We start from the raw sequence: 11,542 nt of genomic DNA, 5'->3' as shown, positions 1-11,542 counted from the left end.
AAAGTAAAGCAAATCAGTTGCTGGAATATTAAACTCCACCCCAGCTATAAAGAATATTAACACAGCAGATATAAACCCCACTGTCAGAATGAATATGGTTCAGTCCTGGATGTGATTAACAGCAGCAATAATTACAGAATGCAACAGCTACAGTCACTTGTGAACTCACTGGTGTCTCAGCATTTTGGATATCGATTAAATTCCTTCCCACAGACGGAGCAGGTGAACGGCCTCTCGTTATATTATTATAATATAATACTATCTTTAATATCATCTAATAAGATATTCTTTCTTACAGTTCAGTGGGATGTAAACAGTGACCCCAGCACCTTCAGGAGAGATGGTGCGAAAGCCCCTGTGTGCAGAGTGAGCATCAAATCAATGTGTGTAAATCCTCTCCTTATCCCCTGTAAAAGGAGGTAATAAAAGTCATCACTGTCAGTACAGGATAGAAATTCAGAACAGACAATTCGAGATCCTATGGAACATTTTATTCCTCTCTTGTTTCCCCAAAGCTGTAAATCGCAGTCCCACACACTCTCCCTCCTCCCTGTGCTAAAATCCAACCCCATGGCACCATCTGCACCATTTCTTTCCTCCTCTGCCAGTTTTCTCCCTCTCTCTACTGTGGCTGGGTTCAGTTCTCCAGCCCCTGTGTGCAGAGTGAGAATAAAATTCATGAGTCAATGATTTTCTGTCCTGGTCACTGGGTCTCTGTTGTGGTCCCACAAATTACCAGATTCATTCAGCTCAATTTCACAACTTGTCTTTGTGTTTTTGTAGGTGTTCTCTCACTCCCTTTTTCCTGTTGTAACTTCATGTTACAGGGTATTAGAAAGGGAGGATTTACGGACAGGAAAATCAAACATCACCTCAAGATGTGACAGTCACTCGATTCATCAGGATCTGAATATCATCGGCCTTTGATCATGGAAGCAAAAAGTGTGGAGAAACCGTACACGTGTTCTGTGTGTGGACGGGGCTTCAGCCGATCAGCTGGCCTGTCGGTACACAAGTGTAGTAACACTGGGGAGAAGCTGTGGAAATGTGGGGACCGTGAGAAAGAATTAAATTACACGTCTGAGCTGGAAACTCATCAACACAGTCAAACTGAGGAGAGGCCGTTCATCTGCACTGAATGTGGGAAGGGATTCACTCAGTCATCCTCCCTACTCGCACACCAACGAGTTCACACTGGGGAGAGGCCATTCACCTGCACTGAGTGTGGGAAGGGATTCACTCAGTTATCAAACCTGCAGACACACCAGCGAATTCACACTGGGGAGAAGCCGTTCACCTGCACTGAGTGTGGGAAGGGATACATTCATTTATGCGCCCTACTGACACACCAACGAGTTCACACTGGGGAGAGGCCATTCACCTGCAATGATTGTGGGAAAGGATTCATTCGTTCATCCGCCCTGCTGAGACACCAGCGAGTTCACACTGGGGAGAGGCCATTCACCTGCTCCGAGTGTGGGAAGAGATTCTCTCTGTCAGGGAACCTGTTGACACACCAACGAATTCACACTGGGGAGAGGCCATTCACCTGCTCTGATTGTGGGAAGGGTTTCACTCATTCATCCACCCTGCTGATACACCAGCGAATTCACACTGGGGAGAGGCCATTCACCTGCTCCGAGTGTGGGAAGGGATTCACTACTTCATTCCAGCTGGTGAAACACACACGAGTTCACACTGGTGAGAGGCCATTCACCTGCTCTGAGTGTGGGAAGGGATTTGCTGATTCAACTGCTCGGCTGACGCACCAGCGAGTTCACACTGGAGAGCGGCCATTCACCTGCTCCGTATGTGGGAAGAGATTTACTCAGTCATCCCACCTGGTGACACACCAGTTCATTCACATTGGGGAGAGGTCATTCATCTGCTCCGTGTGCAGGAAGGGATTCACTCAGCCATCCTATCTACTGAGACACCAGCGAGTTCACAGATAATTACAGGGGTTGGATTCTGCTGTTGCTGCTGTTAATCATATCCAGACTGAACCATGTTTATTCTGACAGTTGGGGTTTATTTCTGATGTCAGTTGCTCCTCTTGGACTGAGCGTCTGGCCCACAGCATCTCTCATTCATGTGTGAATAGACCATCATGTCTTCAAACCTCATTTTCAATTTAAATCCACTCAGTAAATGTACTGAACAAAAGATGAACAATAAACAGATCACAGGCCAATCCTGTAGCTCTATATTGACAGGAGAAAGTCTGTTCTTTAGCTCAAGAATGAGGCTGTTTAAGCTCTGTGTGTTTCTTAGCACTCGTAGACTGGAGCTGTTGGACAGACAGGCTGTTCACAACTGTTAACGTGTCAGATAGTGAAGGAATTGCTCTTCAAGTAAACTCACCAATTTATAAGCTCAGACTCCGGTCCCTGCTGTAATTAATACTCAGCATCCATTAGTGTTGATTTACAGTCAATCACTGAATCGTCTGGTTAATCTTTGTTACTTGTTTTGTGAAATACTCTCCCTATTAGTGCTGAACTGCTGGATAACTCTGATTACATTTAAATGTGTTTTCCATGTTTATAAAGTGTCTGTGTGTCCAGATTTAACTAAGTTGTGATTTGTAACCAATAAATGATGTTTCGGTCATGACTTGTCATCTGGTATCTTGGTGATTTGTCAAGAAAGATTTAATTCACTCACTCAGCAGCTCGAGAGGAACCAGACTGAGGTTTAATGAACATAAGAAATAGGAGCTGGAGGAGGCCATTTGGCCCTTTGAACCTGCTCTGCCATTCACCAAGATCATGGCTGATCTTCTCAACTCCACCTTCCCGCACTATCCCCATATCCCTTAATTCCGTTAGTACCCAAAAATCTATCAATCTCTGTCTTAAATATACTCAATGACTGAGCATCCACTGCTCCCTGGGGAAGACAATTCCAAAGATTCACAACCCTTTCAGTGAAGAAATTTCTCCTCATTTCAGTCCTAAATGTCTTATCCCTTATCCTGAGACAGTGACCCGGTGTTCTAGATTGCCCAGACAGGGGAAACATTTTCTCAGCATCGACCCTGCCAAGTCCCTTAAGGATTGATGTTTCAGTCAGATCACATCTCCTTCTTCTCAACCCCAGGGAATATAGGTCTAATCTACTCAATCTCTCCTCATAGGAGGAGATGGAGCATAGTGGGGGTGCTGTACAATAGTGGTTCTGTTACTGAACTAGTAATCCAGAGGCCTGGACTAATGATGCTGAGACATGAATTCAAATCCCACCACTGCAATTAAAAAGCGAGGATCAATATTGGTGACCATGAAACTACGGATTGTCCTAAAAATCCACCTGGTTCACTAATTTCCTTCAGGGAAGGAAATCTACTGTCCTTTACCCGATCTGGTCTGACTCCAGACCCACAGAAATGTGGTTGACTCTGAACTACACGATGAAATGGCCTAACTAGTCACTCAGTTATATTCAAGGAAGTAGCTCACCACCACCTTCTCAGGGGCAATTAGGGATAGGCAATAAATGCTGGCCATTTCAGTAACACCCACAGACCATGAATAAATAAAACAATCCCAGGAACCAGACTAGTGAACCTTCATTGCATTCCCTCAATGGTGGTATGTCATTCCTTAGCAAGGAGACCAAAATTGCACACACTGCTCCAGGTGGGGCCTCACCAATGTCCTGTATAATTGTCGTAAGACTTCTTTACTCTTCTACCCTAATCCCTTTGTAACAAAAGCTAACATACTATTTGCTATCCTAATTGCTCGCTGTACTTCTATGTTAGCTTCCTGTGATTCATGTACAAGGACACTGTTACATGTGCTTTGCTTTTAACAAAGGAAAAAACTTGGAGTTCTGTGTTTTGCAAGACTGAGAAAATTGAATGCTGAACTGGGTGGGGCACAGTCTCCAAGGCAACCTGTTTCCAAGCAACAACAGCAAGGAAAATGATAGGTCACATTACATTGTTAAGAGTTCAATTTCACTTTGCTTTGTGAAAGATCAGTGCTGGGCAGGCAGGAGGCAGAACAAACTGGCTGGGACTTGTGTTTTTTGGCAGACTCGAAAAAGACCTCTCCCTGAAAAGAAGGCATCTCTTGTGGAACAAAATTCCACATTTGAGTTATGTCTGTGTTCTGCCTGGAGAGGAAAAGACCCAGAGAAAGAGGAGTTGCTACTGTCTGTGGAGAAAGGCTCCTTTGCTGAGAGGAAGCCCTGCATTGTTAAAGGTAGCAAATTCCTATTGCCTCCAGTCTCTGAAAAATCTCTGTCTCAAGAGTGATTCCTGTTACTCATGTGCATTTTGGGAGATCCTGAAATCTCAAGAAAGCTACTATTGCTGGACTGCTACTTTATAATTTAAGTAGACCTGTTGCTATACCTTTTGCTGAAAGATCTGTGTGATGCCTGCTGTAGACGAATTGCCTTGACCGTCAACTCATCACAGACTGCTCAACAAACTTGCCTGGAGAGACTTTGAGTGGCTTCTGACATTTCAACTCTGGGCCACCTCACCGATTTCAAAATATCCTACCAGACCACCACCGATTTTATTATTCCGAAGAAACAGTTGAACACCAAAAACTCTTTCTCCCCAGTTAACTGGTTTTTGAATATGTATGTGTGCATGAGGCTTGGGAAGAATAAGAAGTTTTTTTTAATATATATGCATTGATTCATCCCATTATTGTTTAAGATTTAGTTTATTAATAAATAGTTAATTTTGTTGTTGTTTGAAGAAATCTGGTTTTGTGTGCTTTATTCTAGGGGATAAATAAAGTGTTTAATTTGGCTAATTTCTAGTAGGTGGGAAACTTTACTAATACGCTGTGACCTGTGAAGCAGTGGGACTGAATTAACAGTGCATTACTCCCACCTTGGTCTGAATGCAAACATTTCTCAGTTTCTCAACATACATTTTAAAAATTGTTTTTTTTTAATTTTTCTTATCAAAGTGGATAACTTCACCGTATTGTAATCCATCTGCCATGTTCTTACCCACTCACCCACCCAACCTGTCTGTATCCCTCTGAAGCCTCTTTCTGTCTTCCTCATTTCTTGCTTTCCCTCCGAACTTTGTATCATCAGCAAACCTGCATACATTGCACTCAATCCCTTCATCTGAGCCATTTCTATCGAGTGTAAATAGCTGAGGCCCAAGCACAGATCCTTACTATACCCTACTAGTTACAGCTTGCCAACTTGAAAATGACCCATTTATTCTTACTGCCTGCTTTCTGTCCATTAACCAATCTCAATCCATGCTAATATATTAACTCAATCCCATGAGTCCCAACTGTGTAATAACCTCTGGTGTGGCACCTTATCAAAAGCTTCTTGCTTCTTCAAAATCCAAATAAACTACTGCTTCCACCTTATTCACCTTACTAGTTACATCCTCAAGAAACTACAAGATTTGTTAAACGTGATTTCTCTTTCACAAGTCCATGTTGTCTCTGCTTAATCATATTATGATTTTCTAAGTGTCCTGTTACCATTTCCCCGAATAATACATTCTAACATTTTGCCTACAACTGATGTGAGGCTAATTGGCTGATAGTTCCCCATTTTCTCTCTTTCTGCTTTCTTGAATAGCAAGTTTATGTTTGCTCCCTTTCAATCCTTGGGAACTGCTCTAGAATCTATGGAATTCTGGAAGATCAAAACCAATGCATCCACTATTTCTGCAGCTACCTCTTTTAAAACCTGAGGATGAAGGTTGTCAGGTCCGGGGGATTTGTTGCCACTTAGTCCCTTTAATTTTTCCATTCCTATTTCTTTACTTATACTGATTTCTTTCAGTTCCTCATTCTCGAGACACTTGGTTTCCTATTTCTGGAATGTTTTTGTGTTTTCCACCATGAAGACAGATACAAATCATTTGTTTAATGTCTCTGCCGTTTCCCTATTCCCCATTTTAATTTCAACTGTCTCTCTCCAATGGGCCCTCATTTCCTTTCTCTAATCTCTTCCTATTTCTATAGGTATAGAAACATTTACAATCTGTTTTTATGTCTCTTGTTAATCTGCACTCAGATTTTTTTTCCTTATTAAATTCTTGATCCTCCTTTGCAGAATTCTAAAATCCATCCAATCCTCAGGCATACCACTTTTTGGGGGATCATTATAAGTCTCTTCCTTCAATCTAATGCTACCTCCAACTCCTCTTGTTAGCCATGGTTGGACCACTTTTTCTATGGGATTTTTGTGACTTAAAGGAATGTACATTTGTTACAAATTATGGATTAATTCTTAAAATGCAAGCCATTGCTTATCTACCATCATATCTTTTGATGTAGTGTCCCAATCTACTTTAGCCAACTCGCCCCTCATCCTGCGAAGTTTGCTTTGTTTAGACGCAAGACCCCAGTATTGTCCCAAACTAAATGACTTTAAAACTCAATATAAAATTCGACCATATAATGGTTGCACTCCCCTCGAGGCCTCTTTACTACAAGGTTATTAATGAACCCTTTCTCAACTAATTATTTCATGAAAGTGATGTATTTGAGTCTGAATTCAGCCTTATGTCATCTCCCAGTGGACTTATACTGTCCTGTTAGTGCTGGGTCAGGCCTTGTCCAGCTCAAACAGCCCAGATAACAGGAGCCAACGAGCCTTATTTCACTCTTTAGGGTGGTTTGTTTCTTGAGGTTCAGATTATCATTAAAATAACACACACTGTGTCACTCCGCCGCCATCACTCACTCGCTCCAAACACTAGTCCGCAATACGCCTGCGCACCCGGCGCTGAACCTCTGACCTGTGCGCTCACAATGTCCTGTTGATTGACTGCAGCTGCGGGCCAATAGGAAGAGGGGGCGGAACAGGAGGACAGATTCTGCGCAGTTCCTCCCTCATTTGCTTCTCTTTGAAAGCCCGAGGATGAATCCATCAGCATCCGGGACCTGTCAGCCCGCAGCTCCATTAGTTCCTTTTCATAAAACTGTCTCATTCCCTTTGAAATGTTTCAATTAAACCTGCCTCCACCACACTCTCAGACAGTGCATTCCACACATTAACCACTCGCTGGCTGGAAAAGTTTTTCCTCATGTTATTTTTGTTTCTTTTCCCAATTACTTTAAATCTGTTCCCTCTCGTCCTCGATCCTTTCACCAGTGCGAACAATTTCTCTCCATCTACTCTGTTTGACCTGATGCCATGAGACATCATGGGGTCCGGAGCCCATGTTGAGGACGTCTCGGGCAACTCCCTCCTGACTGTGTAACACTGCCGTCACCTCTGCTGGGTCTGTCCTGCTGGTGGGACACCGAGGGATGGTGATGGCAGTGTCTGGGACATTGTCTGTTAGGTATGATTCTCTGTCCAGACCTCTCGTGATTTTGAATACCTCGATCAAATCACCTCTCAGCCTTCTCTTCAAGGAAAACAGCACCCTTTTTCTTTATCGTAATCTCTACCTCTTTTATAATCCAGGGAGCTCTGGATTTATTTGCCCTACCTTTCCACTTCGAGGGAACATATGTTGACTGTGCCCGAACTCTCTCTTTTTTGAAGGTTACCCATTGTTCAGCTGTCAGATTTCCTGGCAACTTTTGAATCTCATTTACTCAGCCAGCTCCATTCTTACCCCATTGAAGTTGTCTTTCCCCCAGTTAATTACTCTTACTCTGGATTGTTCTTTATCCTTTTCGATGGTCAGCCTAAATCTTATGATACAATGATCAATCTCCCCGACATGCTCCCCTACTGATAATTGATCGACTTGGCCCACCTCATTCTCAAGAACCAGGTCCAGGAATGCCTCCTTTCTCATTGGACTAGCAACATACTGTTGTAGAAAATTTTCCTGAACAACTCTCAGAACACTAGTCCCTCACTGCCCTTTACACTACTACTATCCCACTATATGTTTGAATAATTAAAGTCCCCCATTATGACGACCCGATAATTTTTGCACCTCTCTGTAATTCCATTGCATTTTTTCTCCTCCACGTTCTTCCCACGAGCTGGTGGCCTGTAGACAACACTGAGCAATGTAAATGCACCTTTTTTGTTCCTTCGTTCCAGCCAAATTGATTCTTTTATCGACACCAATGGGACATCCTTTTTCTCCAACACTGCAATGTTCTCATTTATCAATACTCCACCGCCCGTTTCCCTTTCCTTTCTTTCCTGAACACCTTGTATCCAGGAATATTTAACACCCAGTCCTGCCCTTCTTTGAGCCAGGTCTCTGTTCTCGCCACATCATATTTCCACATGGCAATCTGCACGTGTACCTCACCAATCTTATTAACCACACTCTGTGCATTCACATACATGCACATTAACCCTGATTTAGACTTTATTACTTTATCCCTGACTCTGACCCCACCTTATAACTTGCTATTCCCTACTCCAGTGCTAACTATCTCTCCCAGTATTCTGTGCACCTTGGTGTTCCGGTCTGATATTTTTCCCTGGTTCCCATACCCCTGACAAGTTACCAGTTTTGCTTCCCTCCAATTGGAACTCCCTCTCAGGTTTCCATCCCCTTACCAATCTAGTTTAAACCCTCCCCAACAGCACGAGTAATCTCCCTGTGAGGATATTAGTCCCAATGCTGCTTCGATGCAACCCGTCCATCTTGTATGGGTCCCACCTGTCCCAGTGCCTCAGAAATCTGATGCCCTCCTTCCCACACCAGTTCTCCAATCACCTGTTTAATCAGTCAATTCTCCTATTCCGATGCTCACTTGCACATGGGAGTGGGAGTAATCCTGAGATAACTGCTTTTGAGGCCCTGCTTTTTTAATCTCCTTCCTCGTTCCATAAAATTTGTTGTCAGGACCTCATTTACCCTTTCCATCGACGTTAATGGTGCCAACGTGGACCACGACCTCTGGCTGTTCACCTTCCCCCAGATAAATGTCCTGTAGCCGTTCAGTGACATCCTTGATCCTGGCACCAGGGAGGCAACACACCATCCTGGAGTTCGATCTACAGCTGCAGAAAGACTTCTGTGTTCCCCTGACTAATGAATGCCCCATCACGACTGCTCTTCCACTCTTCCTCCACCCCTCCTGTGCAGCTGAGCCACCTGACAAACGTGGCTCTGTCTGCACTCCTCTGAGGAACCATCACCCTCACCAGTATCGAAAATGGAAAGCCGATTAGCAAGTGAGATCATATCAGAGGACTCCTGCACTACCTGCCTGGTTCTCTTAGACTGTCTGTGGGTTACCCATTCCTTATCCTCCTGCATGCTCCTAACCTGTGGTGTGATCACCTCCCTAAACCTGCTATCCATGTAGTTCTCTGCATTGTGGATGCACCACAGTGACTCCAGCCACTGCTCGAGATCCAAACCCTAGAGCTCAAGCTTGTGCAGCCGGTGACACTTCCTGCAGATGTGTTTGTCTAGGACACATGGTGCATCCACGACATCCCACATGTCACAAGCTGTGCTTTGTACTCAGCCAAGCTGCTGTGCCAGACCTTAACTTAACCGACTATTTAGAAGGAGAATATCTGACCAGTTACTCAACCAACCAGCTCCTTCCACTGCACAGAAACAAGAACCAAATACTGGAGGACAGAAAAAGTAGAAAAAAGGAGCACCTCCTCTCCCCTTCACTGAACTCACCACTCAGCAAACACATACCTCCAGACTCTGTTTACAATTTGCACTCCTTATCAATCTTTTAGTCATTCTTTGCTGTTTTTCTACATTCTGTCCAACATTCTGATCTGCCACCCATCTTTGTGCAATTATATGCTTTTCCTTTAATTTTGATATGACCTTTAACATTTCTAGTAAACCATCGATAGTGGGTCCTCCCCACTCCGAATCCTGTTCATACTGAGAATCCCACAGTGGAGAGCTGGAATATCCTGTCGCAAAACACAGTCAAATAGACACAGCATCATTTACTGCACAGAACAAGGCCATTTGGCCCATCAATTCCATGTCAGCTCTCCAGGGAGCAATCCACTCAGTCCCACTGCCCCACATCAGCCCATAGCCATGCAAGTTTATTTCCTTAAAGTGACCATCCAGTTTCCTTTGAAAATCATTGATTATTTCCATTTCCACCACACACATTGGCAGCGAGTTCCAGGTCAGAACCACTTGCTGCAGAAGAAGTTCTTCCTCACATTCCTGCTTCAACTCTTCCTCAAAACCTTCAATCTGTGTTCCCTAGTTCTTGTACCATTAGTTCATGGGAGCAGTTTTTCTTTGTCTAATTTATCAAAGTCTGTCAGAATTTGGTACATTTCGATGAAATTTTCCCTCAATCTCCTTTGCTCCAAGGAGAACAACCCCAACTTCTCCAACCTACCCTTGTGAACTCTCTGCTGTGTCAGCAGGTGGGATAACTGAGTGAATCCCTTCCCACACACACAGCAGGTGAACGGCCTCTCCCCAGTGTGAACTTGCTGGTGTGTCAGCAGGTGGGATAACTGACTGAATCCCTTCCCACACACTGAGCAGGTGAACGGCCTCTCCCCAGTGTGACTGCGTTAATGAATATCCAGCTTTGATGGAGAACTGAATCCCTTCCCACAGTCCCCACATTTCCATGGTTTCTCCGTGGTGAGGGTGTCCTTGTGTCTCTCCAGGTTGGATGATCAGTTGAAGCCTTGTCCACACACAGAACACGTGATCAGTTTCTCCCCGCTGTGAATGGTGTGATGTTTTCTCAGGCTGTGTAACTGGTTAAAACTCTTTCCACAGTCAGTCACTGGAACACTCTCACTCGGGTGTGTGTGTGTGTCTCAGTGCTTTTCCAGTCACACTGATGTTTGAAATCTTTTCCCACAGGCAGAACAGACAAACATTTCTCCTTCCACATTCTCAGTCCGATGATATTCAGGTCCTGATGAATCGAGTGTTTCTGTCAGATCTTGATGTGATGTTTGGTTTCAATTTCCCGTCAGTAAATCCTCCCCTTCTAATAACCTGTAAAAGGAGTTTACAAAAGTCAGCACTGTCAGTCCAGGATAGAAATTCAGAACAGACAGTTCTAGTTTCTATGGAACATTCTTTCCTCTCTTGTTTCCCCCAAAAATGTGATCCCTTCAAACTAAAAGAAGCCAAAATAAGCAACAAATTGTAACAGAAGCAAAGGGAACCTTCCCAACTAAACCAGAACATTGCTCCCAGTGTCCACGAGACACTCTGTATCCTGAGGTGTCCACCGGTTGCAGAAGGCCACCCCGGCACGGACAGGACCACGGAAGACAGGGCAGCAGCGAAAGTGACACCCCCACTCCCAACATGGTCCCTGTGCATCCTGGACCTACACATTGCTTCTCAGCCTGAGCGAGAGGGAGAGAGAGATGGAGAAGGTGAGAACTGAGTGTTTAAATATACAAGATAGATACAAACCTGGGTGGGTTTGGGGTGGATGAGGTGAGGGAGAGGAGGGCATTGGGGGGACTGGGGGGTTTTGGAAGGGCAGGTCATCGAAAGGGCTGTGGGTGTGGGTGGTGTTTTAACCAGGCCCAAGAGCAGGTCCCGGAAAAGATCCTCCAAACTCCCCACCCCACCTCCACACCGAGTGGCCAGAGATTAGGAGAATGGGGTTAAACTGTAACCAAGGCCATTGATAAG

The 11,542-nt window shown here is 44.3% G+C and overlaps 1 protein-coding gene across 1 annotated transcript in view; it reads left to right on the top strand.

The window, feature by feature from the left end:
- The window catches only part of LOC137362234 (zinc finger protein 420-like), a 36,200-nt gene that overhangs the window by 4,533 nt on the left and 20,125 nt on the right, over positions 1-11,542 (top strand). Inside the window, exon 2 of the mRNA XM_068026671.1 lies at positions 828-1,719. Within this exon, the coding sequence (XP_067882772.1) occupies positions 930-1,719 (790 nt within the window). The 5' untranslated portion in view covers positions 828-929. The remainder of the gene's footprint in view (positions 1-827; positions 1,720-11,542) is intronic.

The sequence above is a fragment of the Heterodontus francisci genome, unplaced genomic scaffold, assembly GCF_036365525.1.
Source record: "Heterodontus francisci isolate sHetFra1 unplaced genomic scaffold, sHetFra1.hap1 HAP1_SCAFFOLD_526, whole genome shotgun sequence".
NCBI classification, from domain to species: Eukaryota; Metazoa; Chordata; class Chondrichthyes; order Heterodontiformes; family Heterodontidae; genus Heterodontus; species Heterodontus francisci.
This window is presented reverse-complemented; position numbering and strand designations above follow the sequence as displayed.